This window comes from Dipodomys spectabilis, unplaced genomic scaffold (assembly GCF_019054845.1).
Source record: "Dipodomys spectabilis isolate Male_0828 unplaced genomic scaffold, ASM1905484v1 ptg000054l, whole genome shotgun sequence".
Lineage (NCBI taxonomy): Eukaryota > Metazoa > Chordata > Mammalia > Rodentia > Heteromyidae > Dipodomys > Dipodomys spectabilis.
In genome coordinates this window covers 39,289,464-39,316,691 of record NW_024870731.1, presented here as the reverse complement: position 1 = coordinate 39,316,691, position 27,228 = coordinate 39,289,464, and the positions used below count along the sequence as shown (strand labels likewise).

The following is a 27,228-nucleotide window of genomic DNA, read 5'->3' as shown; positions in this document are numbered from 1 at the left end:
CCACATCGCCATTGCACAGAAACGACCACTGTGTTCCTTCTTACAACTCTGTGTTTGGAGGGTGAGAAAATTTTAATCTCCATCCTTTTGTTTTCTTGAGTCCCAATACAAAGCCAGGAATATAATAGATACATATTTCTGAGTGAAAAGGAGTAGAGATAGTAAAATACTATCTTTTGCCCTTGCAATCCCTCTGCAAATACACTGGCCGGTGCTGGAAGATAGGCAATCTTCTATATTAAGGAATGAAAATAATTCAAAGCCTTGTGGTGTACACGTAAGTGACTCAGGGGATCTTTATCTCTTTTAGATAACACAGAGAGGGACCAGCAGTAGGCAGAACCAAAACCTGACTTGTTTCATAAAAACCAACACACATCATTCTACCTTCTGGGGAGAATAATTAATTACATTGGAGTGGAGAGAGAATAGAAAGAAATGCAAATATTTGATCCCTTTTGAGTAAATGGATGGAGTTCTACTTAACCTGCAAAAGCATGCTTTAGGAAAACTATAGAGACATGATTCATCAGGAAAGGGATGGAGAACTGTTGTCAGGAGAGGAGTTGATCCCCTCCCCCCTTACATGGAGTCTTACTTCAGTAATAAGTCTTCTTTTTAAATGCAAGATGAGAATAAATTCTAATCACCAAAGAAGGAAAAATGAAAGAAAGGGGAAAAATTAGAAAAACATGAGAAAGAGTAGGAAACAAAGACCTAGAGATCTTAGCTGATATGGGGTTCTGTGAAGAGTGGGGTGCCTGTAATCAGAGGCCTCTCAATAGAAGAATACTCCAGGGAGGAGAGGGAAAAACGATCCTTGTAGTTTTCTGCTAAGAAAATAGAGGATAAATCACAAAGGGAAAATCTCTGCAAAGATGCGGAGTACTTACACACACTCTTGGATGTGTTAATATTTCACTTATTATTAATGGTAATGTTCTCTTGGAAAGCTCTTGTAGCAAGAAGGAAGAATAGAGGCTAATTGTGATATTATCATGAAAGAAAAGATCTTGACAAAACAGGAATGTCAATGGAAAGCGCAGACGAGGTGCTTGGCATCTTTTTCGATTTCATGGCTAAAAGTTGCCATGATTCTGTAGATATTATCTACAAACATCACCCCCCCCCCCCCGCAAAGAGACACACCCTCTAGCCTCCAACCAAAAGCTGCCAGTCTAGGAACACATCCCACTGGACAGGCCATGTACCTTCCACCGTTGCTCGCTTGGGCTGGATGGTGATGGCGCCCTCGGCGATGTCCTCATGCTGGTGCAGCGGGTTTATTTTGGATCCCCAGCTGTCTGATCCCACCCAAAGGAAGTGGCCCACTTGATCGGCTCTTTTGGCTGCTGCGAGGATCTGCCTGGGAAAAGGAGCACAATAAGGTAAGTAAGGTGGAAGGTAGGTGTGAGCAGGAGCATTCTCAGAGTTCTAAGTCGAAGTCAAGAAAGCATGCAACTAATAATCAAGATGTCAAAGCGTAGCTGAACCATGGTGGCTCATGATTATAACCCTAGTTACTCAGAGGACTGAGATCTGAGGATCGCTGTTCAAAGCCAACCTGGGCCAGAAAGTACATGACACTCTTACCCCCAGTGGACCACCCAAAAGCCAGATGTAAAACTGTGGCTCATGTGTTAGACTTTCAGCCTTGAGCAGAAAAAGCTAGAGGACAGCTCTTAAACCCTGAGTTAAAGCCCTAGTACTTGCACAAAAATAATGCCAAAGGATCTTGAGCACAATAGGCATAGGACATTAAATGAAGAAAGACAAATGGCGTAAAACTGAGATGGATATTCACATGCTTTAGAAAGGATACAAATAGAAATTCGAGAAGATACCAAATTTGCTTTTATATTAGGCATTTTTTGGTTTTGTTATATGAATTTTGGCTTGGAGCTGAAGAAACAAGTACTATCACTCAGAGCCACTGTTAAATATCATTTCTAGAAAGCAATATATCAAGATAAACCACAGTATTTAAGTTAGTTATTAAAAATGAACAGAATTCCCTGATAAAAATGAAAAAAATTTCAACCTATTTATGGAGGAAAAACACATTTTGTGAGCAGCAAGGACGATGAAAGTTAATGAAATAAACAAAGGGAAATTAGTTATTAATGGAAAAGTTATTGAAATGATATTTTGGAAGGCCAGGAGACAGATAAAAGCTAATGACATTTTCAGAACACATGAAATTTAGATCTAAAACTCCTTTGGTGGGTAACACTACCAGACTTGCTCATAGCAGGCAGAGGTGCAAAGTGAACTATGGGAGAAGTGCTTATATATGAAAAGGCAAAATCTGACCATACTTCCTCCTCTAGGCAGGAAATGGAATGGAAATTTCTGAAGACAATTGTAGGAACACACAGTAATATTGTGGACACCCGAGGGACAAAAGGTAGATGAGAGACAGTGTGCTAAACATGGGGAGGAGGGAAGGAATGGGTAGAGGCCAGTATATTAAATATTGAAATGGGAAGTCATTCTTGGAAATATTAAACTGCAGATTATAGAATGCTAGAACCATGGGTATGCTGCTTAAGGAAGAGAGTGATTTTTCTGGAAAAGTTCCTGCCAAAAAGATCATAGATATTGACATAGAAAGACCAGCTTGATGCTTGGCCTGTTCATCCAGAGCCCCATTAGTTGATAAGGCTTCTGCAGAGAGGTCTTATGGGCCTTGTACAAATGTGAATTGCCAGAACCATCCATAATTATAAAAAAATATCCATGTGAATTATAAAATTTAACCTAGAAACATAACCAATATAAAAAGGGGGAGAAGATAAAGCATATTAAAAAAAATATGGTCATTTGGAAGTAATAAGGATGTTCTAAAAGCTTTTTGAGCAAAAATAATAGTGCAGAGAAATGAGAACTTGAAAATTAATCTCTCAGAAGCAAAAAGGGGAAAAAATGGATGAAGGATAATACATGCAATAACTCCAGAATTCTGAAGGAAAACGATTTCTTAGCTTAAAATTTCTAATGTTTCAACCCATAAAGAGCCCCAAGGAGAATTTCTATGTCCCCAGTGAGTCTTGTAGATTTTTTTCCTATACCCAGTTAGAGTTTCACACATGTTTTAAGGGTCCTTTAAGCCTGCTGGGGGCTGGGAGCTTATGCCAACACTTCAGGCTTCTCAGGAGACTGAGATATAAGGATCATAGTTTGAAATCAATCTGGACAGACATTTTAGAGACTCCATAAAAGCCCAACCTGATGCATGGCTCAAGTTGTAGAGCGCTATCTGTGAGTTATAAAGTTGAGTGGAAAGTCAAAGTCTCAATACTGGCACACACACACACACACACACACACACACACACACACACACTTCTCTAATTAGTCACTACTAGTATTTGTTGTATATCATTGTTATGCCAGGTAAGATTTATTTAAAAGTAAATGTCAAATCAGTCCTTAATACTTGTTAATTAAGAATGGAGTTAGAAAAAAAACACTTTTATGCATTAAGTACACAAAGAAATTTTCTTTCAATTTACTTTTTGTTGTTGTTGTTGGTCATGGGGCTTGAACTCTGGGCCTGGGCACTGTCCCTCAGCTCTTCAGCTCAAGGCTAGCACTCTACCACTTCAGCCATAGTGCCACTTCTGGTGGTTTATTGGAGATAAGAGTTTCATGGCTTTTCCAAAGCCTGGGTTGGCTTTGAACTGTGTGTGATCCTCAGATCTCAGCCTCCTGAGTGGCTAGGATTGCAGGCATGAGCCACTGGCACCCAGCTCAATTTATTCTTTCTAAAAGTTGCTAAATAATGTCTTCAGGAATATGAAAAAATAAACCAAGAATGAAAGAGACATGAACAGAGACAGAAAAATCAAGTGAAAGAATAAAAGAATATTAAAGAAAAAAGTCTATTAACTGGTTCAAATTTTTTAAATGAGAATTTCCAAAGAGATATTTCCAGGAAAAAGTAGGAAACATAATTACATATATATATATATATATATATATATATATATATAATATTTAAGCACAAAATGGATATAAATGGCACAAAATATGTTTGTATCTTAACATGTTTTCATAAAGTTCTGGATTAGTCACCAGCTAAATAAAACTAAACCATTTACAAAATGTAAGGTATAAAATATTATTAACCTCTACCATGAATTGCAAAAGGCTACATGTAGCATTCTATATGATCTTTATTTTATTGGGCTAAACTTATACATGTACAAAACTTATATGGAGATTGTACCAGTATTTTCTTAGTGGTTATTTCAGAGTGTTTAGTATACTGGATCTATACTAGACTGTTTAAAATTATTGTTCGTGGTTATTCTAATTCATAATTTTTTCTAGATAACCAAAGATAATGTTAAATGTAAGGTTATGTTAAAAAAAAGGTTTCCAATACAGTTGGTGTGTGTGTGTGTGTGTGTGTGTGTGTGTGTGTGTGTGTGTGTGTGTGCTACTTTTATACTCAGAATGGTGTTAGTAAATATTTTCTTCTTTTGCAAAATCCAAATGATCAATACTCATGGCTGATTAAGCCTGTAACATCAAAGTCTAGGTATTAATATCTTCTCCCTGCTAGTGTCTCACAAAGTATGTGAAGTTAATGTTCTGGGAAATTTCAAAGTTCTCAATCTACTGTATGAATCTTACGAAAGAAGAGACACAGTTAACACTGCAGGCTGTCGGGACTCCTCAGACATTCACTCTCTGAACATCTCATTTTGGAAGACACAGATACGCTTGACTCATCACGGAGCTCGGAAATCACTACTGCTACCACTGCCATGAGTCACGGCACACCGTACCCTGACACTCACAAGGTACCCCAACCTAAGAACAGTGTGATCACTTTAATTTTCATCCTGAATTAGGATGGCACAGCACCAGCAGGTAAAAATGACTACAATCACAAGAGCTATCTGAAGTATATCTTTCATGCGCTGCCAGAGTTTTAAAGATAAATGCGAGAGCACATCTTTCCAGTATATTCCATATTTAGCAAAGGCGTAAAATAGACATGAGAAGGATTTATGAAAGGATTAAGAAAGAAGCCTACTGCTGATCTGGGGTGCGGCGGGAAAACAGCCTAGAGGACAAAAGCCAATAAAATCTCACAAACTGTTAAAACATAGAGTGAGAGAAAATATTCTAAAACCCCCAGAATCAGCATTTCATAAGAACCAAATTTATACTAAGAGTGGTCACTTCCCTAGAGAAAAGCACACACAAAAGAGACATCAAAACGCAGCCATGATACTCACTACACATGTTGAAAATGAACGATCCAGCGGGGGGGGGGGGTGGGGGGGGGGCAGGCAGGTTGGGAAGGAAAAACTGGGTGAAAACGAGGGAAGAGGTGACACTGTTCAGAAAGAAATCCACCCATTACCTGACGTATGTAACTGCAACCTCTCTGTACATCACCTTTACAATAATAATTAAAACTAATTAATTAATTAAAAGAGACACTGAAGGTAAATTTCAATAGAGAGACAAAAGATATGATGAGGAAAATTCACAAGAGATTTAATTTGAGCCTACTAAAAGATCCACCACACAATTTAGGTAGACACCTGGGTATGTGTAAAATGTTAAAAAATAAGGTAAGGGCATGGTGGGGTACACGTGTAATCCCAGCTCCATGGCAAGCAGAGATGAAATGACCATGGTTACAGGCAAACTCAAGCAAAAAATCCTCACAATACTCCATGAACAAAAACAAACCAAACAGGATGGCACACACTTATAATCTCAGCTATACAGTAGGTAGATGTAGGAGGATCACATTCCAAGGTTGGCCTCAGGCCATAGTGAGACTTTATCTGACAAATAAAGCAAACATAAACTGGAGTTGTTGCTTAAGTGGTACCATGCTTGCCAAGCAAAAACAAGGCCCCAAATACCATAGATAGATAGGTAGGTAGTAGAAAGAATAGTGAAGCAGAGCCAAATTTTAAATCACTGATGAAACTCAGAAAAGCTTACATTTAAGTTGTTAAGAACTAGACCTTGGACCAAGTCACTCATCTGATGTCATTTATTAAAGGTGTATTACAAGCTGACCACCAGGATAGCTACTAAAGCTTTACAGAGTAACGCAGAAGGCTGATAGAGATGATAAAGTCAACAATAATATAAATTTACACTATGGACATAAACTAAGGAGTTGCTTTGGTACGAGGAATTTCCTAGAGCAACATTCTTCAGAGAATGCTTCGTTGGCAAACTAGTCAGTAGAAGTGGCGTTGGAATGAAGATGTCAGGAAGGAGAAGCATTCTAGGTAGACAGAAGAGAAGACACCAAGACCTGCCAGGCTGGAGACTGAAGCAGACCTCCCTGGGGCCTTCTGAGATTCAGAAGGTAGAACAAGACCAGACATTCCTGTGGAGAATGGGAGAGGATTTTCATCTCATTGATAGGGGAATTGAGTTACAAAGAGTCGGCAGTCTCCAGAAGGAACTTGAGCAAGGAGAGACATTGCTTGACTAAGTGTCAGAACACAGTGACAATTACACATGTTGTATTACTGTCTCCTGTGTGCCTGCGATCAGAGCTTCAGACTGGGGTGATGGATGGATTCAGGTGTGTTCTGTGCAATGCACAGATTAGAGAGAGACAAAAGAGTAGAAGGCTGGTGAGAACCACAGAAGGAAAATCTGAGTAAGAACAAACAATAGCCCAGGTCTTTTGATTTTACTCAATAAAGGATGCTCAGCCGAACACCAGTGGCTCCCGCCTGTAATCCTCACTACTCAGAAAGCTGAGATCTGAGGATCATGGTTCAAAGCCAACCTGGGCAGGAAACTCTGTAATACTTTTAACTCCAATAATCTACTCAAAAAAGCTGGAAGTGGTTCTATGGTTCAAGTGGTAGAATGCTTGCCTTGAGCAAAAGAAGCTCAGGGCCAGTGCCCAGGGCCAGAGTTCAAGTCCCAGGTTCAGTAAATACAAAAGACTCTCATCTTCAAATTCAGTGACCCATGGCTTTGAATTTCAAGATGGACAAAAACTGAAACCACAACTCTTCCATATTGGTCAAGGACAAACTGCATACGTGGTATGTATGTCTCTGGGAGACACATTCATAATTTTCAAGAATGTGCACATCTTTGTCCTAGTACTTTCTTGTAATTGGTCTTCTAAGATCTTTTAAGACAAACATATTCAGTACTATATTTGTATACTATATATGTGCATCGCGTTAATATATATTTATGTCTTATGCAACACAATTAAATGACACAACTATGTGTGTCCATGTTTACATTTGTGCATGCATATTTATGGCAATGGAACTTTACTACAGCAGTATGCCTAACTATAAAAGCTTATCATCAAATTTTATTGCCATTTGACAAGGGAGCTGTTGGATAAATTACAGTCCATATTTAAAATGGAGATCTGCATGGCCATTCAAAAGGCTGAAGTAGCCCATCAGTGCAGACATTCAGGGCCTCTGTGGTAAAAGTACCGAGTAGTGCCAAGTCAGGTGGAGTGGACACATGAAAGAATGTTCATCATATGTGAAGATAGGAAAGAAGAAGCAAACACAGAATGTCCCCAGGGGGGAAAATATACCCAAGAAAGTGATAATGGGGCCATGCTACCTGAAGGGGAAAAGTTATCAGCAAGTGGACAGGATGGAAGACATGCACTTTAACAGGACACTTACAAAGTGTACTTGTTAACTTTTTAATCATATGTCACTAACTCTAATTCAACAGAGATAAAGATTCTGAGCTGGACACTGGTGGCTCATGCCTGTCAACCTAACTAAGCACAAGGTAGAGATTGGCTTGATCCCAGCCAGGGAAAACGTTTAGGAGAGGCAGACTCAGGTAATAGGTGGGCTAGGTGCGTGATTTGTCAACCAGGCTACTGGGAGGCTGTGATCCGGAAGATCGAAGTCCCAGGGTAGCTCAGGCTAAAAGTCCACAAGATCCCATCTCAACAGAATGAATGTGGTAATGGTAATGCACGTTCTTCATCCATCCCAGCAATAACAGGAAGCAGAAATAGGAGGATCACAGTCCAGGACTTTTGGGGGCTAAAAGTGAGACTGTCTCAAAAATATGAAGACTGAAGGTATGGATCAAGCGGCAGAGTGCCTGCCTAGCAAAGGTAAAATCCTGAGCCCACTTGCTTCTACTGCTTGAAAGAAGGAAAGAAGAAAAAGGAAGAGAAAGAGGGAGGAAGGAAGGAAGGAAGGAAGGTGGTAGGCCAGACCGGTAGTGAGAATCGGAGGAGTGTGCTTGTCGGCTAGTACAGTGTGGTTTGGCTGCCTGCGAAAGCACTAGGGAGAAAGGAAGTCAAGATTGTGAGTGGATCTTTGTGTCTGAGGGAGATCACTGTGAGGAAAAGGACAAGACAAGTAGACTGGAGGACACAGAGGCGTGACTCTTTTGTCTCTAGCACAAAAAGTTTAAGACATTAGCAAGGATTGTGAGACTTTTTTTCTTTTACATTTTTTAGGAGGCATTCTTTAGATCAAATCACACTATCACTGGGTATGGTTTTTAATAAAACTGAGATTTAAAAGAGCTAGTGTTTGCTTGTAGATGGCAATGGAATTTGAACTCAGGCCCCTCTGGCTTGTTGGTACTCTACCGTCGGAGTCACACCTCCAGCCTGTCTTTTTGCTGGCTATTTTGGAGATGGACTCTCATGGGGTTTTCTTCCCCTGGCTGGCTTTGGACCTTCCTCATCTGGATGCCAGCCTCTTGAATAGCTAGGATGACAGGTCTGAGCCACCTGCGCCCGTCACAATCTTTGTTTCATTTTGCCGGTATTTGAACACATGTTTTTCTGATCCAAGAGAGTACAGGACCAGCAATACACTGCCACTTCTGTGTTGATCATAACTCCCCGTGTGGCAATAGAGAGCTTTGCTCTGATGTTATCTTTTCCCCTTCACCGCCAGGGTCTTGATCCCATGCACACCCTAAGGAACTGTTGCAGTCATCCTTACTTTATATCCTCATCGTTGGCAAAAATGACGACGGCCCTGGAGTTGGGGGTGTCCAGGAGCTGTTTGATAATTCTATCAAAGTCAATGGTCCTGTCTTTGCGCTCTTGGGGGATTTTCACCGACTGGGCAATGCAGAGCCCACCTGTTCAAGAAAAGAAAAGCAGAATGTCAATGGAGTTCCCACATCAGTCATCAAAGAAACCGGGGCAAGTAGTTGGGAGATGCAGGAGGTTCAAATTCTGCGTAGTCTGTAGTGAGCCACCAGGGTCGAGGCTAGAACAGACACTTTTATAAATCATTTATTTTGTAAACCAAACCTTTATTAACTAACTACACTCTATGGGCCCAGGCTGTTACATGGTTTACCTGTGTTATTTTATTTAATCCTCTGGAAAACAATGGCAAGTATGTACGGTTGCCATGCTGGGTCAGGGAAAGGGAGCAGCCAACGGACCTTTGGGCTTTATACTTCTCAGAGTCATCCTGGTATTTCTGACATGAATCTCAAGTTGGGAAAATATGTAGCCCTCCACAAATCAATAGGTGGGCTTCATCTTATTCTAGATTTTCCTGAGTAGTGTGGCCCCTGGATCTGGTAATTGGCATCACCCACGTTAAGAACTACCGATGTAGCCAGGCACAGACAGCTTATGTCTGTAATTCTAGCTACTCAAAGAATCTGAGATCTGAGGATTGTGGATTGAAGCCAGCCCAGGCAGAAAAGTCCATGAGACGCTTATCTTCAATTAACCAGAGAAAACCTAAATGTAGAATTATGGATAAAGTGGTAGAACACCACCTTGAATAGACATGTGCAGAGAGAGTGTGATGCTCTTAAATGGAAACACCAGAACCAGTACACAAAAAAGAAAAAGGAGGGAAGGAAGGGGAGGGTAGAGAGGGAAGGAAGGGAAGGCCAAAAGAAAGGAAAGAAGGAAGGAAGGAAAGAAGGAAGGAAGGCAGGTAGGCAGGCTGATGTAGAAAAAGAGTAGACAATGAATTTGTGGGAAAAATTATATTGATCATTCAAAGGAAAGATGGATTAGAGGTAGAAACAAGAGGAATGCTTTTCTGTCTCTGTAAGGAACTTGGGCATATCTGTAGTGAATGATTGTATGTCTAGTGTACAGCCAACTGGGTGGGTGTTGCTAGGCTTCCACAACAGAAAACTATAAACTCTAACCTCTCCCCGAATTAAACCTCCATGAACACTTTTATCTCTATGAGGTTTTGCCTACACAGTTGGCTTTCAACTACTAATGTGCACAAAGTCTTCTCTGAGGCTCCCAAAACATGTACGTCTAACACGTACATCACTCCACTGACCCAACTGACATTGCTAGAACCATCCATACAATGACAAATGATTCCACGTTTTGTAGTGAAGAAAAGTGCTCACCTATCTTAGTTTCTATCAGCTAGCATTCTCCTCAGAGAGGAGGTAGATTCTGTGACACACATGGCACTAAGCATGGCTAGACCTGGTTGTTGGCTTTGCTCTACCACCTTTCAACAATGAGAACAATGTCTCTCCTGAAACATGGTTTGTTCTAAGACTAGAGCAAGGCTCAGACAAGATTCAGCCTGGATCATCATTCAGTGTCAAGAAGCAAGAAGTAAGTGTCTGGAGAAAAAAAAGAAACAAAACCCCTACAGATACAAGAAGTGATTCACTATGGACAGTAAAATGATACCAGTGAATTATTATCCAAAGAATCTATCCGGCAATCTATGAACCTCTACCACTGCAAATAAATGCCAGGATGCACACGTGAACACGTGAGAAAAGAGATTAGAAATTTGCTTGCAGGATGTTTCCAAATTGGAAGTCTGGAGGAGATAAGGGAAACCATATTCTATCACTAAAACATTGTGATAATGATTCAAACCTTAGCATTTACATTACCTTCAAGTATCTCCCCACAAAACGCACATCCATCACTCTATGGTTTGAACATATGCCTTTCTTTCCTTTGAGGGAATATCTTTCCTTCCTAGCATAGCTGTTAGGGGTTGAATGGATACAAGTATCATGGGTTAGAACCAAACACCCAATGTGAGTGTTTTAACATGTTCCCAGGTGATCCAGGTGCTGCTGGCCCCCTCCTGTTATCCTAGCTACTCAGGAGGTTAAGATGATTGCTGTTTGAAGCCAGCCCAGGCAGGCAAGTCTATAAGGACACTTATCTGCTAAAAGCCACAAGTGGAGGCATGGCTCAAGTGGTAGAAGAGGAAGCTTTGAGTGAAAAAGCAAAGCATGGACACCCCCCCCCACCCCACACACATATACACACATTCCCAAGGGATGTTGTACACATTGTTTCTCTGAGGACCAGTCTTTGCAAACCATGCCACAGGAGAATGAAGATGCAGCCAGTAGCCAAGGGGAGTCGATTCTGATCAATGTTCCTAGGCACCATCATATCTGCTGTAGGAAGGGGCAGGTTTTATGCACTGAGAGTCTGGCCAACTTCTGGAGGAGCCATAAAGGTGAGAAAGGGAGGAGGGAGGGGATGGATCATTAGGCTTTGTTATAAACTATGCGGTGATCATGGCGATAGAGACAGAACCGGTGGGGGGGGGGGGCAATGGTGTCTCCAGGCAATGGCTACTACTAGCTCCACACTGTAATTCCTCCGAGTCTGGAAGTCTTTAGACAGGAGGGAAGGATGAATGAAACCATCTGCAAACTGTCCTGGGGCTGCTGGAGAGAAAAACAAAACACAGCAAAGCAACTTTACCACCTTCTCAGTAGGAAAATCAGAATCACTTTGGATGGAAGGCCAGCTTCCCATCAGGATTCAATTACAGCTGAGCGATTAAGCAAATGAGAGCAAACTCCATTTGGCAATGTGAATAGTGGAGAGGCGGACACACTCTCCGTCTGAGGGCTTACCGGCCCACACTGGTGGAACTGATGCATGGAGTTTTATGCCTCCAGGAGATGGCCAGACCTTTTCATGGAATGGCCCACAGGTGAGCAAAACCAATCAATGAGCAGAAGAGAGAAATGGGTGATTAATATATAATGGGAAGGAACATGTTCATAAAGGTAAAAGATGGGAAAAGAAAGCTTGGAAAAACAGAGGAAGAGAAGTGAATGAGTGTGAATGTGTAAATGAGTGTGAGTGTGTGTGTATGTGTGTGTGTGTGTGTGTACTGGTACTGGGACCTGGACTCAAAGTCTAGTTGTTGTCCTTCAGCTTTCTGACTCAAAGCTGTTGTTCTACCACTTGATCCACATCTCCATTTCTGCCCTTTGCTTTTTAATTGGAGGTTAGTCTCTCATGGACTTTTCTGCTCAGGCTAGCTTTAAACTGTGATCCTCAGAGCTTGGCCTCCTGAGTAGCTAGGATTTCAGACATGAGCCAATGGTACGGGCTAGACAGTCCTTAACTTTTAAAGTGTATTTTCTTTATGTCTATAATATACTTGGAGTTTGTACCACTTGGTACCAATTAACTCACATACCTGTGGAGCACATGCTTGGGGAAGAGAGGGTTTCATCAGAGATGGCACAAGCAAAGAAACATATCACAGCCAAGACTATTCCTTTCAGGCACCTTGGCCCTGACGGAGAAAGTCTCTTTTCAGTGGCTTGAGGAGATACAAGCTGATATGGTAAGGCAAAGAATCTGAGTCCCAGAAATCAATCTGCCTCTTGATTTGGAGCTGAATACTGGTCAGTTTTCTGTCTGGCAGTGGAAGGGGACAATGCATAAACAGCACGACGGAATCTCAGGAGTCAGATGGTTCACAATGAGAACACTTCTCGCTCTCAGGTGAGTATGGGTCCCTGATCATCTTGAAAGCAGAGGCAAAAACGAAGTGATTCACAGTGTGCCGCTCCCTCCTGAAAAAAGCTGCTGCCCCAACACTGAGCTGCCTCTTATTTAGGTCTGCTCATCAACCTCGCAAATACTGTGATTACTATGTACAAGATTCTGCAAGCTTGTTTGAAGTAATAATATATGTCATCCAAAGAACCTTTAGAATAACAAGGAAACATGGATCCAAATTGCTCAAGAGTGGTATTAACCAAAGCTGGAGAATTGGTGTCACTGAGTTCAGGCCACATGTCAAAAGCCATTTCCAGTGCTTTGATTCCCTAATGCATTCAAATGTTCATCCCATTCCACAAGGCAGGATGAAATAGGCACTCACCCCAAATTTAGGATTCATACTCAGGTTTTGATTTCCAACACTTCACCAAAATAGTGCTCTTGTCCACAGATACTCCCAAAATTAATAGGAGAGGAGGCTCAATAGCACGTGAGGGGTCATGACAGATATCACACCTTCGCAGAGGAATAACTCAAGGCTTGTATGGAAGGAATTCAACCTCAGGTGGCATGTTTCCCATCTGTGAAAGAAGAATCCTACGGATGGGAAAGGTCCGTTTGGAAAGGAAAGGTCATTGTGAATGAAATTGCCCAACCATTAGCTTGTTGTTGCCAGTTAGTTTCCTGGCTAGGCGTAGGGTGCTGAGGTGTGGACTAACAGATTGTCACTGATCATACCAGGGGCCAGGTGTGTGCATCTCAGACTCTGTTATGTGTAGGAATAGTTGTGAGGTACATGAGTAGGTCAGAAACTTGCAGTAAATGGTTCTGGAAGTTTTAGCTTCTGCTGTCTTAGAAAGAAAGAGAAAGGGAGAAAGGGAAAAGTAGGCATGGTTTTTCCTCCATTTGATACCTGGAGCCATTAGCCTCCTCTAGGTATGACTAGGTCACACGTAAAAGGATGGAAACTGACTCCCCAAAACCAAAGAGTCACCAAGATGGAGAAAATGAGTCTTGGCATCAGGCTTTACCTAAGCAGAGACAGCAGTGTCAGCAGTTAGATACTTCCTGATAGGGGAGCAAAGAACACCTTTCCATGTAAACTACCTATAGACAGTTTTCTTTTAGACAAACTTAATACCGAATCATCTTTGCGGGCAGAGAATTCCTACAGCAGCACAGAAAGGAGAGAAAGTTCCTGAATGTGGAAGCTAAGTCAAAAAGATTACAGAGCAAGAGATCCAAGGAACTATGATCCACAATGCAAATGAAGAGGGAAAACATGAAGCTGGTACCTGCATAGATCTGTGGGTAGACGGAAGACACCAAGGCAGAAGGGTGGAAGTAGTCACACAGACACTGGAAACAGAACCTGGGGTAAGGAGAGGGGTAAGCAAAGAGTTTTGATGGAAACCGGAGAGTTAGCAGTTTATGATTCTATATCTACATTAGTTGCTAATTCTTCATGCTCTTTGAAATATCCATATGGACTCCTTTTGGATTACAAGAAGAAAAGAAAGGAAAGAAGGAAGGAAGGAAGGAAGGAAGGAAGGAAGGAAGGAAGGAAGGAAGGAAGGAAGGAAGGGAAGGAAGGACAAGAAGGAAGGAAGGAAGGAAGGAAGGAAGGAAGGAAGGAAGGAAGGAAGGACAAGAAGGAAGGAAGGAAGGAAGGAAGGAAGGATGGAAGAAAGGAAGGAAGGAAGGAAGGAAAGGAGGAAGGGAGAGCGGGAGGGAGGGAAAGGAGGGAAAAAGAAGAGAGGGAGGGAGGGAGGAAAACCCCACAAAATGATCAGAAGGGAGATTATAGAAAGCATTCATTATACAGAGCATGGATAAATGAGTTGGGGTCACATTGCATGAAACTTTGTGAAATAAACCACAGAATTTGATTAAAACAAAATAAAACAAAGCAGCTTCTTGCTTGTACACTGCCAGGAAGGACTACACCTCTCATTCAGAGCAGAACTGAGACACTATTTATTTGTGCAAAAACATAGTTCCTTCATTCCATCTCTCAGCCAAGAAATGTTGGCTTGCAAGTCTGCTTAAACATGCTGATCAATGTCAGTGTCATGGTTTGGCCTGAGAGGCATTTGCATTCGGCTGTAGTACCTGTCCGAGTTTAAAACAATTTTGAGACACAGGTCTCTGTGTTCTAACGGATTTGACCTTATATCCTAAGGACTAAACGAATATTTAGCACAACTCTCCCATCCCACAGAGAAAGACCCCCCCCCAAAAAAAAATTAACCAACTCAGCATCAGAGCTCAGACTGACTTTAAGCAGTGATAATTCTTGCTGTGATATGCTTTTACTTTGTGATGTAACACTAAGCTGATTCCCATAGTCCTAGTTCATTCATTCAACAAATGTGTTAAGAAACTGCCGTATTTCAAGAGCGCCAGGAGTTACTGGGATTTAGAAATCCAAGTAAAACACCCCACACCCTGGCACAGGAGTACATCTCAGTAGGATAATTTTCCTTCTTCAAATTCCCTTTCAAGATGGAGCTGGCCTCTGGAAACCCTCTGAGCTTAATTTATAACCAAATTCCCTGTTGGGACTGTCAAGTTCTTTTCAACAGCTGGTATCTTAGCAGGTTGTGAGTGTGTTAATCAAGAATGTACTGTGATTCAGGAAGCGTTTGGTAGGCAAGCCGTTCCTTTCCCTCAATGAGAACTAAGTTACCTATGTTTTATTATTTTTTTTAAAAAAGCAATGACTGTTTTTATTTCCTGTGGGTTCACTACCCTCAGCAGTCAAATCCAATTGTCATCTGTTACTAGGCACATCTGGTGGAAGAGTGTGCCCCTACATACTGGAAAGGAGGTCAATTTCTATATCTGAAACATGGCTGGAATTTCCAAACTACCATTTTGCTTTTAATCCACTCCTTCTTGATGGTGTAAGTGAAATAGTTCATGCCATCCTAGGATACCTTTTTAATCTTGAAAATTAGGAGACAATGGAATCATGTCTGTGTGGGCTTTGGAAGAGGTACTAAAGACTGGCTCTTACTTTTGTGAATGAATTGTCTTATCATCTATGTGTACATTTCTTCTAGTACTATACTGCAGGAAGTTTCTAAATGTCTACCTTCCTTTTCAAGAATGAGCTAGCAAGCTCTTTATTTTACTGACGTAATGCTTTCCTTCTCCCATGGTAACTGTTTTTATTGATTCTAAAAGATTTTTAATAGCTTGATTATAATTATTTGGTAAGGCGGTGATGGGCACTGAACCCACCAGAGCTATAAGTCTGCCTAACATGAAATTCTACCATGGAGCTACTTCTCCAATTGGCTCTCCAATTTTACTTGAATACCACCAAGAATTAAAAGTTTGCCAGAACTGGGGGTACTGGTTCACTTTCTATACGAGGTGGGTAGACCTTGGAAATTAAGTTTATTTGTCCAATTTTAGATAGCTCAATTCAGTACTAAGAACTCTTGATCCTCAATCTAGAGGTATTTTCGCACCAGCTCTGATGGGATTTCTTTCACCTTCCATCCTTCATTCTTTTCTCTACCACCTTTCTCCTCATGGATCAATAACACAGAATTAATTGGATGTTTGTAACACCTCTTTTCCTTCTAGGCAATCCAAGTCCCTGAATGATAGGTATGTTTTTTAAACTCTTTTATAGTGAAATGTTTTTACTTAATGAATCAAGGCCTAATATTTTAACTCAACACCTCCAGTCAAAGATATCCTTAGAGAAGGAATTGGTTGGTGTTCCATCCTTTTGAAAGAAACAAGGATAATTTATACTGAGGTATTTGTGCTTGTTGTGTTTGGGAGATGAAATGTTTTAAATACCCAGAATTCAGTGTTATATATAAGTATAAAGAAAGCATTTCATTCATGGAATTAAATCATGACTTTGGATGAAAGCTTGCTTGACTATCCAAATTAGAAAGATAATATGATTGGTTGCCTTGAATTCATGAGCTTCAAAATTCAATATTGAGCTTTCAAAATTCAATTTTTCAGTGTTTTTTCCCCTTGCATCTCTCTGCTCTCTTCCCCTTAGCTTCTTTGCTAAGACATATCAATCTCTCAGGAAACTATCACCTCTGCTAAGGACTACAAATATCAATAAAAACCATCTTTAAGGAGTTTGAGCATTTGTCATTTTTAAGGAAACCTTGCTATCTATCAGTGTGTTATGCCTTAAACCAAAGAAGTGGAAGCAAATGAATCCACATTTAATGACTAGAACTGTGTCATTCTCATCATTTCCACAGAGTCCACAAACAATTCATCTCTTTCCTCCAGGAGGAGTGCGATGTTTAAGGCTATATACCAGTGAATGCTTCTGCAAGTACAACAGAGGAGCATTCATGTTAACATTATAATCTTTCTCTCCAGATCAACACGATTGGTTGCACACAAAGCCTTGCCAAGTCCTGAAAGATGGGTTGGGTGAGGTACAGAGTTCATCAGGTTTCCAAGCCTGTAGGATGGGTTAAGACCTTTGAATCTTCCATCTCCCCTCTAATGACTTGCCTTCATAGAAGTCCTGTTCACTTTTTGCATGAGCTCCCTAGAGATTTTCTACTAGATGCCTAGAACTGGAAGAATCCAGAAAGCTTAGACATTCTACACTTAGAACTCAAGGATTCCTTGCATTAAAGTCTGAAACAATTAGGACTCAGATTTGCAAAATAGTTGTGAGCTTCCTAAATAAAGGTAATCAGAAAATGAGCCTGATTTACCCCTTTCCAACATGATCAACCTGGCAAGTAATCTATGTCTAGGCCTCAGGAAGCAGACTCAGTTTTGAAGATTTCTCAAGAAACTTCTCCAGTGTTAACACTTGATAAATCTAGGTCCATCTTATAAAGGTGCTGCTAATACTAAATGAAGTTGTTTTTCCTAATAAATAATTTCCAAATATATATGCCTTCCATGGGAAATTGTTGATGTGTTTTATAAAAGAAATGAAACACATACATTCAAAAGATAAATGAAATTACCCCCTTAATGACCTCAATATGTATGTGGTCGGCAGCTTACAACAGACTTGAAAAGAAAATGGAAGAGATATTCATGCAGAGAACCTCAGATCCTAGGAGGAGACCTGCATAGTTGAAATAAAACATGAGCAGCTTTCAGGGATTTATGTTTGGAATTATCAAAAGAAAAATTTAGAAGAATGACAGACAATAAAGCATTATGCTCACCTTTGTCATTGCATATTCAAAGGGTTATTGAGACTTTAGCAAAAGAAATAAAAGCTATGTTTTATGCATATAAATGAACTCAATGCTTTTGAAGTAGCTGGGTCTGCAAATCAATTGCTTCTGATAGAGTTCCAGGTTAGCATCAGAGCAACACCCATAAGAAAAGGATGTAAAGGAGGGAATATTTGTAGATTTTGTACAATTTCTACCCAGTGGAGAATAAGTGAAAAATTACAGGAATCGTAGGTTTACCAGTTATCCTGAATTGCCTTTGAGATGTGATCATATAAAACATTGACTACTCAATCAGAAGTTCAACCTTTAATATAATATGTTAAGAATATAACACATGCCAGGTGCCAGTGGCTCACGTCTCTGTAATCCTAACTACTCAGGCTGAGATCTGAGGATCGTGGTTCAAAGCCAGCCTGGGCAGGAAAGTCTTTGAGACTCTTATCTCCAAGAAATCACCCAGAAAACCAGAAGTGGTACTGTGGCTCAAGTGGTAGAGTGCTAACCTTGAGCTGAAGAGCTGAAGGACAGTGCCCAGGCCCAGAGTTCAAGCCCCATGACCCACACACACACAAAAAGAATATAACACATTACTTTGTAACACTGAATCCATACCTTGAGCAGAGACTAGGATTATATCTACATTGTTGCCCTCTTAAAAATATTATTGGTTACAAAAAATAAATAAATAAAAACAATATTATTGGTTACATTAAAAGGGAGAATATCATTCAAGTTATATTGTACTGATAAAAATGAACTGCACATGTCAATGGACATATTAAATGGAAATCCTGTGTACAACTATTGGAAGATAAGAAAAAAGAAGAAAAATAGAAGAGAAATAGTTTCACCCATAACCCAGTCCATATTCAAATACTAAGTATAAAAATTTGAACTATGCCAGGAATCTGTACAAGAAAAGGAAAAAAAAAAAAAAAGAAAGAAAACCTCACAGAGCTATTTGGAAAGTAGACACATCCAAAATTTTGCCAGGACCTAGCATGCATACAGTCTAGCCACTGTGAATTAGGCGTTTATTTACCACACGGTTGTCAGTAGATGCATACTGTGATGAACAGTGTTATAGCCCAAGTTCACTGTTTGCTAGCACCAGTAACTTTGGGGTTACCTTCACTGAGCATTTAGAGCTCTGTACTAGTCCTTCCCTTACCCTCTCATACCGTCGTTACTCAATAAAGCTACACATTCACACTAAATATTTACTCAGAGACATTCAGAGATAGGGTAAGTAGGACTGGTTAGGTTATAAAAAGTGCCACTATATAGCTGGGAATTTTTTTAAAGTTATTATTATCTTTAAGTAGTTGTATAAAGAGGTTTTAATTCACTGTGTTGGTTTATGAGTACAATGTTTCTCAATCAATGTCACCCTTCCCATCATTTTCCTTCATCTCTCCCAACCCTAATCCATTCCAGTTTTCACTACATACACTGAAAATCGTGACTGTAGTTGCCCACTCTTCCTTTCCCCATTGGTATGTTCCCCTTCCCCTTTCCCCCCACAACAACACAATTCCAGCTTCCTGGAACCCATTTCAATCAATTATAAGTTCCCTGTATTGGAAGTTATACCCTGCATGCACCAGGACTCCTTCCCTGGTTCTATCATACTTCAGTCAATTTGTGTACATCTATATTTGACCTTGTTTATATTTAAAAAAGAAAGTACCAGTAGTTAACTGCTTATTACCTTAGCTGTGTGTGTGTGTGTGTGTGTGTGTGTGTGTGTGTGTGTGTGTGTGTGCATGCCAGTACTAGGTCTAGGTGCCATTCCTTAGCTTGTTTACTTGAGGCTAGTGTTCTACTGTTCTACTATTTGACCACAGCTCAATTTCTAGATTTAGGGTGGTTACTTAGAGATAAGCTTGCATATCTTGGACACAAAATGAATTAACATGGTTGTCACTTTCCTATGCTTCTGCTCATTATTGTTCATTTACCTTTATGATTATTGCTGAGGATAATTGGATAACATACATGAGGGAATTTTTCAAATTTACCTGGAGTGAAAAAGGATAACCCTGAGTTACATAGGGATTTCATTTTAGAAATAGGCATAGGAAGATGAAATGTGTGTCCTCCCTAAGACAGCAACAAATAAGTAAATTAAACCTGATTACAAAACAGAGGTCATTAATACAGCAAAAATACTTTATTTCCTCATGTTGAAGCAGAATGTGACAGCAGCTGTGTTCAAGAAGCCCAAAGAGTCAGGGAAGAAAAACTCAACCTAAGCTTCCTGTCCAGTGTTCTACTGAGAATTGACAAAATGCAAGTTATAATAGAAAGACAAGAGAAACAACAATTTCTAAGATCATTTGGTCTCATGTCTGCCAACATAGCCCCCTGCATTCACAGGAGATGAGGTGTTACTTTCTATTATTTAGGTGCTGTTGCACTAGTTTTAAACTAATCAGTCCATTCTGACTATTAACATTGGGCCTCCATAATATTACATGGCCCTGAGAGAGAACTCAGGTATACAAACACATTCCCTCAACACCTACCTCCCACAGTCTCCTCTCCTGAGATCAAGTCCTCCGATACTCTCATAATAACTACATGGATCTGCAATTATGCGTATTGTGATTCCACTTAGCTAATTGTACCCATGGAAATTAGTGTGTTTCTCTTAATTTCCTTCAAAATTCATTTTTCTATGGCAACTTAATTGTGTTATTAGGCTGCCATAGAGACAAAGAGTCCCAATTATGGTTTTTTTCTCCCCTTCAGGAAAGATAGACACTGCTGTTCTAGTTAGGTTTACAAAGGTATAGACAGCACTTTTAATTAAAAGACTTCATCTTCTGAATTGCATTAATATATCATTTAAATCAACTTTCATGTAAAATTGGATTTATTAGAATTTCAAAATAAAGTATTAGATTAGGAACCTCCTTCAAGAAAACCTTCAAAAAAAGATACTGTAGAAGTATTCATGTGTGTCATTAAGTCTTCTATGAACTTTTCCACTGGTGGAGAAATCCATGGATAGAAGCTTGTAGAATCTTCCAGCAATTTGGCTCAGATTAGATCTTTATAGGTATTCTTTTAAAATGATACTCTTGGTAAAGGTATTTCTGCCAGACAAGGTCCCCAGAGCCTTTAAAATAAATTCTCTACCCAACCAAATATTATCTAAGTTCTTTCCTTTGGTTTGCACTTAACAGTTAGTCTTTTTTCCCTTAGTAGTGGGGGTTTGAACTTCAGACCTTGCACACTTGCTTAGCTTTATCACTTAAGGCTGGCACTCTGCCATTTAAGTCACAGCTCCACTTCTGACTTTTCAATGGTAATTTGGAGAAAAAAAACATCACAGACTTTTCTGCCCAGGCTGGCTTCTTATCATGACCCTTAGATCTCGGCCTCTCTAGTAGCTAGAATGATAGGTATGTGTTGTTTAAAGACACGAGTTTCAGGCAGTCTAGAAGAGCCACCAAGAGTGTTTCCTTGCAACATTCAACATTCAGTTTTGTTTTTCATCTGGGCTGGAAGAAATGCAGTTTTGAAAGCTTGATAAATTATGCAGCTCTGATGCTATAGTGTAGCACTTTTGAATGTGTGGTGCATATTACCAATTGTGTTAGAAGTTAAACAAGTACAGACGAAGGCATTAGGTCTGTGGAGAAGCCTTACATTCTCCACTCCATTTCCAGCATGCTCTTAGGTCAAGCCGATGTCTATTCTTTGTCTAAAAATGCCCCATTGCTTTCTTAGGACAACTGTAGCATCCAAGTGGTTTTGTCTTTCTTGCTGTTGTTTTTAATGTACTTATAATATATTTATATCATTTTTTGTTTCTTTTGTCCATTTTCCCCCATGGTATAACCCCTGTTGTCACTATATTTGATTCCCGTGCCCTGTATCTTACATATAACATTTTTCTAATTTGGGGAGGGAAAGGGAAATAACAAAATGCTGAAATAAGGATATAGGTTGAGCAAATGTAACAATGAAATGTACAAGACTCTATGGTGAAAATGAACTTTACAACGTGGGGAGATGGGAAGGTAAGGATGGTTGGTAGGGGAAAAACAAAGGAGGAGGTAACAATGCTCCATAGGAAGTGTACTCATTACCTTATGCATGTAACTAATCCCTCTGTACAGTATTTTTACAATAAAATATATACAAAAAGAAAAGTCTTGTGAAATTTACAAAAAGAAAATGGTTGGCTTTAGATGATGACCTTTTAAGGTCAGAATTGATGATACAGATACTTTTATAATGAGGAGATAGGAGGAAACATCATAACCAATTGAAGGCTCCCATTTCCAACATTGGAGGTATAATCCATGTCATTAATCAGACAGGAGACATATGAAGAAAAACTAGATTTTTTTGGAAAAAATTTCCTTCCTTCCTTCCTTCCTCCCTCCCTCCCTCCCTTCTTTCCTTCCTTCCTTCCTCCCTCCCTTCCTTCCTTCCTTCGCTTCTTTCATTCCTTTCCTCCCTCCCTCTGTCCCTCCATCCTTCTTTCCTTCCCTCTTTCCTTTTTCATTCCTTCCTTCCTTTCTTCTTTCCTCTTTCTTTTTTCTTTTATTCCTTCTTTCTTTTTTCCTGCCTTCCTTCTTTCTCTCTCCTTCCTTTCTTCTATCTTTCCTTTCTTTCCTTTTTTCTCTGTTCTATTACCTTAAAATTATTTATCTAGAGGTTAGAATGTTCAACAAGAAATGTATGCATTATCTCATTTGTGTACCTGTAACCCCTCTGTACATCGCCCTTACAATAAAATAAGAAAATATGCATCCACTCAGTACTCTAACATCCAAATACTTTCAATTTCATCACAGCATCACATTGAACAACAAACTTCTTTTAGCTCCACACAAATAACTTGGCTTACATAAAATATCTAATTTGGAGATTTTTGCCTCATTTTCTTTTGTAAGTGATATTTTTGAAACAGATTCTATTTTGAGTGCTTCCCGCTTTCTTTAAAAGCCCTGGGGCTCATGGAACCAGGAAGCCTCAACAACTTCCCTCCCTCTAGCCTACCTGACACAGGGGGAAGAGCTTACATAAGTTTGCAAGTGACAAAGAGAACCATTCTTCTTTCTTTTTTCAAAAAGAATGTATTGTAAAGATGATGCACAGAGGGGTTACGGTTACATAAGTCAGGTAATTAGTACATTTCTTTTTGAACACTGTTTCTCTTCTCTTGCTTTCTCCCAGTTTTTCCCCCCTAACTCCCTCCCCAACAAGTTGTAAAGTTCATTTCCATCACAGTGTCTAGTGAGTATCACTGCTGCACACACTTACCCTTTGTCCTACCATCTCTGTGTTCCTATATTCCTAGGAATTGTAATTTGGTACCTTTCACAGACACTAACTTTACTTTGCAAAGAAATAAAAGAAGTATGTGTTCTTTTTGGAAGAGCAATGTTAGTCAAGAATGGTTTGCATGGGTCCCCTCATTTAATGTAACTAGAATGTACCTATAAATCTAAAAGTAAACATACTGGATGGTAAAAGACAAAAATATTACACTTGGACATGATAAATTATACAGGACTCTAGGCATTTGCCCAGTGAGACCTAAGGAGGATATTCTTAGGAGATGATCACAAAGGCTCAATAGCTATTTGCATGTGATCATATAAGATGATGTTTATCAAAATGAACCCCAAGAATTGGAAACGAGAGCTTTTGTGTTATTTTTCTTTTTCTCTCTCCATTGTCGCTGTTCTTTATTTCTGTATCTTTTGTCTTGTGTATAAGTTTATTTATTTGGGAGGAATGAGGAGGAGCACAGAAATGGAGGGACAAAGGTTGAACAAATGTAGCAGCGGTACTCACTAGACACCATGTTGAAAATGAACTGTACAACGTGAGGGGTTAGGAGGGGAAAACTGGAAGAAAACAAAAGAAGAGGTGTCACTATTCGAAAAGAAATATACTCATTACCTGATCTATTTAACTATAACCCCTCTGTACATCACCTTTACAATTAAAGTAAGTTTATAAAAAACATGATCATGTGAACACAATGCTACGTGATTTACAAACCACTTTGTAAGCATGAACACTCATAGTACACTTTATTAAACTTGTACTCTATGCCAGAAACTTACTTCTTGGGCTTCGTATCATGCACTTTGTATGTTTAATGGTATTTAGGTTTGCTCACAGCCTCTGAAGTGGGTGCTGTTAATTCTGTGATGTGATCATGCAATGTGAAGTACACACGGTCACAAATGCTGTGTGCCTTTCTTTTTAACTTTTTTTTGTTATTATAAAGGTGATGTACGCAGGGGTTACAGTCTCACAAGTCGGGTGGTAAGTACATTTCTTTTTGTACAATGTTTCCCCTTCCCCTCTCCCAGCTGCTCCATCTCATCCCCACCCGCTGTATATGTTTCTTGTGGTTACATAGCTAATAAACAGAAGCACCAGGACTTGAACCGAAGACTTCAGTCACAAAACACACTCCTACATGCAGATAACAAGCTCTCACCACAGTTTCATGTGGAAGAAAGCTACAGCTACTAAAGGGCTAAAGTACTGTTCAGTTGTGTGGTAGGTCAAACATATCTAGAGATGAATTACAAGTGGCCTTCTTTGAATTCTTGGAAACAAGACAAAGGTGGAATGTAAGAATAACTTTACAGAAATGGGCTTTTTCCATAAAGTTTGCATAAAGCTCAAATGTCCACAAATAGGTCTTTCCTGAGAGATGCAAAAATGAGAGGCCTCTGGTGACAGAAAAATTCTTTGGGAGGCCACTGCAACTGAAGTAACAAGATGTAACAGACGTGAGTCTGTGGTTCTCAAAGCCCAGTACCCTGGACAGCAACCGCAGAGCCTTTCTTAGAAACATCAACTCTGTGCTCTTACCCTACTACATTCACTAAGTCAGAACCTCTGGCCTTGAGGCCCAGAAAAGAAGAGTGTATTCACTCCATTTCCATGTGATTCCGATGCTTGGAACTTAGAAATAGTGACCCACAGCTCAGGTAGGAAGGTGTTTGCAAAATTGTGGAGGAAAGGTAGTGAATGGGAGGTGAAAAGGTCATCCTCATTCAGAACACAAGAGCAAGAACTCAGGTCAAGCTGCAGGCCGGACAGTCAGAGAGTGAGATGGATATTGGAGAAGAAAGTACTCCTCCACAAGCTCTCAGACAACAACCCAGAGACGAAAACTGCTGGCAGATCTGTCCTCCTTAGCCAGCAAAACAGCCAGCTTCAATTTGCATAACTCAAAGAACTGGATCTCCAGGTATTTACATCACCAGGCTGACCTCAAAGGACCTTAGCTGTGCAACTGGCGCTAAATCCGACAGTCAGGTTGGGAAGCAGTACACAGCTCTTCAGAGCACATAGGTCTAGCCATGGCTGAGTCATGTGTGGGTAGCACGGGACTGTAAATTCAGGCTTCTGTGAACATTCCTCAGGGTGGGTATTGTGAGTGTTCATTTTGACTGTCTTGTGTACATCTGTTCACACAAGGAACTTTCTGCTAAATATTCATATTCACGAGCAGGATGAGTTAATGGAGCCCAATGTACAATGGTAGTTTACACTGGACGCTTTGAGAACCAGGTGCCAGTGGCTCATACCTGCAAGCCTAGCTACTCAGGAGGCTGTGATTTGAGGATCTCCGTTCAGAGCCAGCCCAGGCAGGAAAGTCTGTGAGACTTTTAACCACCAGAAAACTGGAAGTAGCACTGTGGCTCAAGTGGTAGAGTGCTAGCCTTGAGCTGAAGAGCTCAAGAACAGCATCCAGCCCAGAGTTCAAGACCTGCAGGCTCACACCTGTAATCCTAACTATTCAGGAAGCTGAGATCTAAGGACCATGGTTCAAAGGCAGCCAGCGCAAGAAAGTCTTTGAGACTCTTATCTTCAATTAACCACCAAAAGACTGGAAATGGAGCTGTGGCTCAAGTGGTAGAGTGCTAGCCTTGAGTACAAAAGCTCAGGGAAAGTGCTTATGCTCTGAATTTAAGCTTCAGGACAGGGACACACACACACACACTAATAATAATAATAATAATAGGTGCTTTGCTGGAAAAAATCTAACTTGTTTAATACACTCTATTCCCAATGATCTGATTCCAATCTACATAGCTCCTGACCTTTTCTAACCTCTGAGATAGTTTACAATTCTGTAAGTTGCAGATAATGCCTAGGGAGGGGAGATCATTCTTGTCTAATGACCTGTGAATAAATTCTAACCTGTGGAAGGCCCGTGGACTACCCCTTCTCTCCACAGCCAATTATCTGCCTGCTGAAACTTCACTTTAATATTCATCTGTTAAATACGCATACTGTGTGGGTTTTCCTTTGAACAGAGCGCAACATCTTTCTAGCTCCTTCATTAATAATTAAATATAAATGTAATGTCTTAATTTGGTATCTGTATGGCAATCATGATTTTGCCTTTCTTGAAATGTTTTGTTTCAACCCAAGCTTGACTAGAAATTAGTACCAAGAGCCTCTGAGAGATACGGAAGCTTCATAACCTCTCCATTCTGCTTCCTGGAAGGCACCAGGGGACCTTCTCCATTCTCTTCTTTAGTTCTCCAAACTAAGTCATCATAAAAGCACAAGTCTAAGCCCCAACCTCTCAAATCCTTTTCCTGAAATGCTAGGCTAACCGTTGCCAGAAAGCCATAACTGGTTCCCAGAAGGTCCTGTGGCGCCGCCATGCTGGTTTCATTAGTAGAGATAGAACATGTTACCCTTCAAGAGTTGTTTTGTTCTGTTGTTCTGTTAGGAGAGATCTATACTTCTTTAACATTTCTACTTCCTGTCAACCAAAGACACTGTGCTGGGCCTGGTTAGTAACTGCCAGAATAAGTAATATGTCTATACTTCAATTGTCCATTTTTTTCCTCTTGCTAACTAACACGCAATGCCAAAGACTAAGCAAAGGGGTAAAATTTGTTTTCGCTCACAGGTCTGGAAGTCCAAGGTCAAGGGGGGGCATATTGGATGGTGGTCTTCTTGGTGGCAGAGTCCCCAGGTGATACAGGGTGTCCTTGGGTGAGGGACACAGAGCATGTATGTATATGCCCTGCCTTCTGCTTTCCCTACTTCCCCGTGCCCCCCATCTTTGCATGGTAGTGACTAGGAAACACCCCAGGGCTTTCTGCATGGCAGGGCATTGCTCTAGCTGTGAGCATTACCAGCCCCTTTCCCTCTTCTTGGAACGCCAAGGATTCAATCACAGATGCTCCACTCTCATGACCTTATTGATTATTATCACCTGGTCAATTCTCTGCCCCTAAAATCAGATAATTTCTCCTCTCCAGGCTTCACCATT

At 40.3% G+C, this 27,228-nt stretch overlaps 1 protein-coding gene across 1 annotated transcript in view; it reads right to left on the bottom strand.

Annotated features, from left to right (window-relative positions):
* The window catches only part of Grm7 (glutamate metabotropic receptor 7), a 567,359-nt gene that overhangs the window by 250,231 nt on the left and 289,900 nt on the right, over positions 1 to 27,228 (bottom strand). The window contains exons 3-4 of the mRNA XM_042680057.1: positions 8,960 to 9,101; positions 1,212 to 1,366 (exon numbers count right to left, since the gene is read on the bottom strand). Coding sequence (XP_042535991.1) covers positions 1,212 to 1,366; positions 8,960 to 9,101 — 297 coding nt within the window. The remainder of the gene's footprint in view (positions 1 to 1,211; positions 1,367 to 8,959; positions 9,102 to 27,228) is intronic.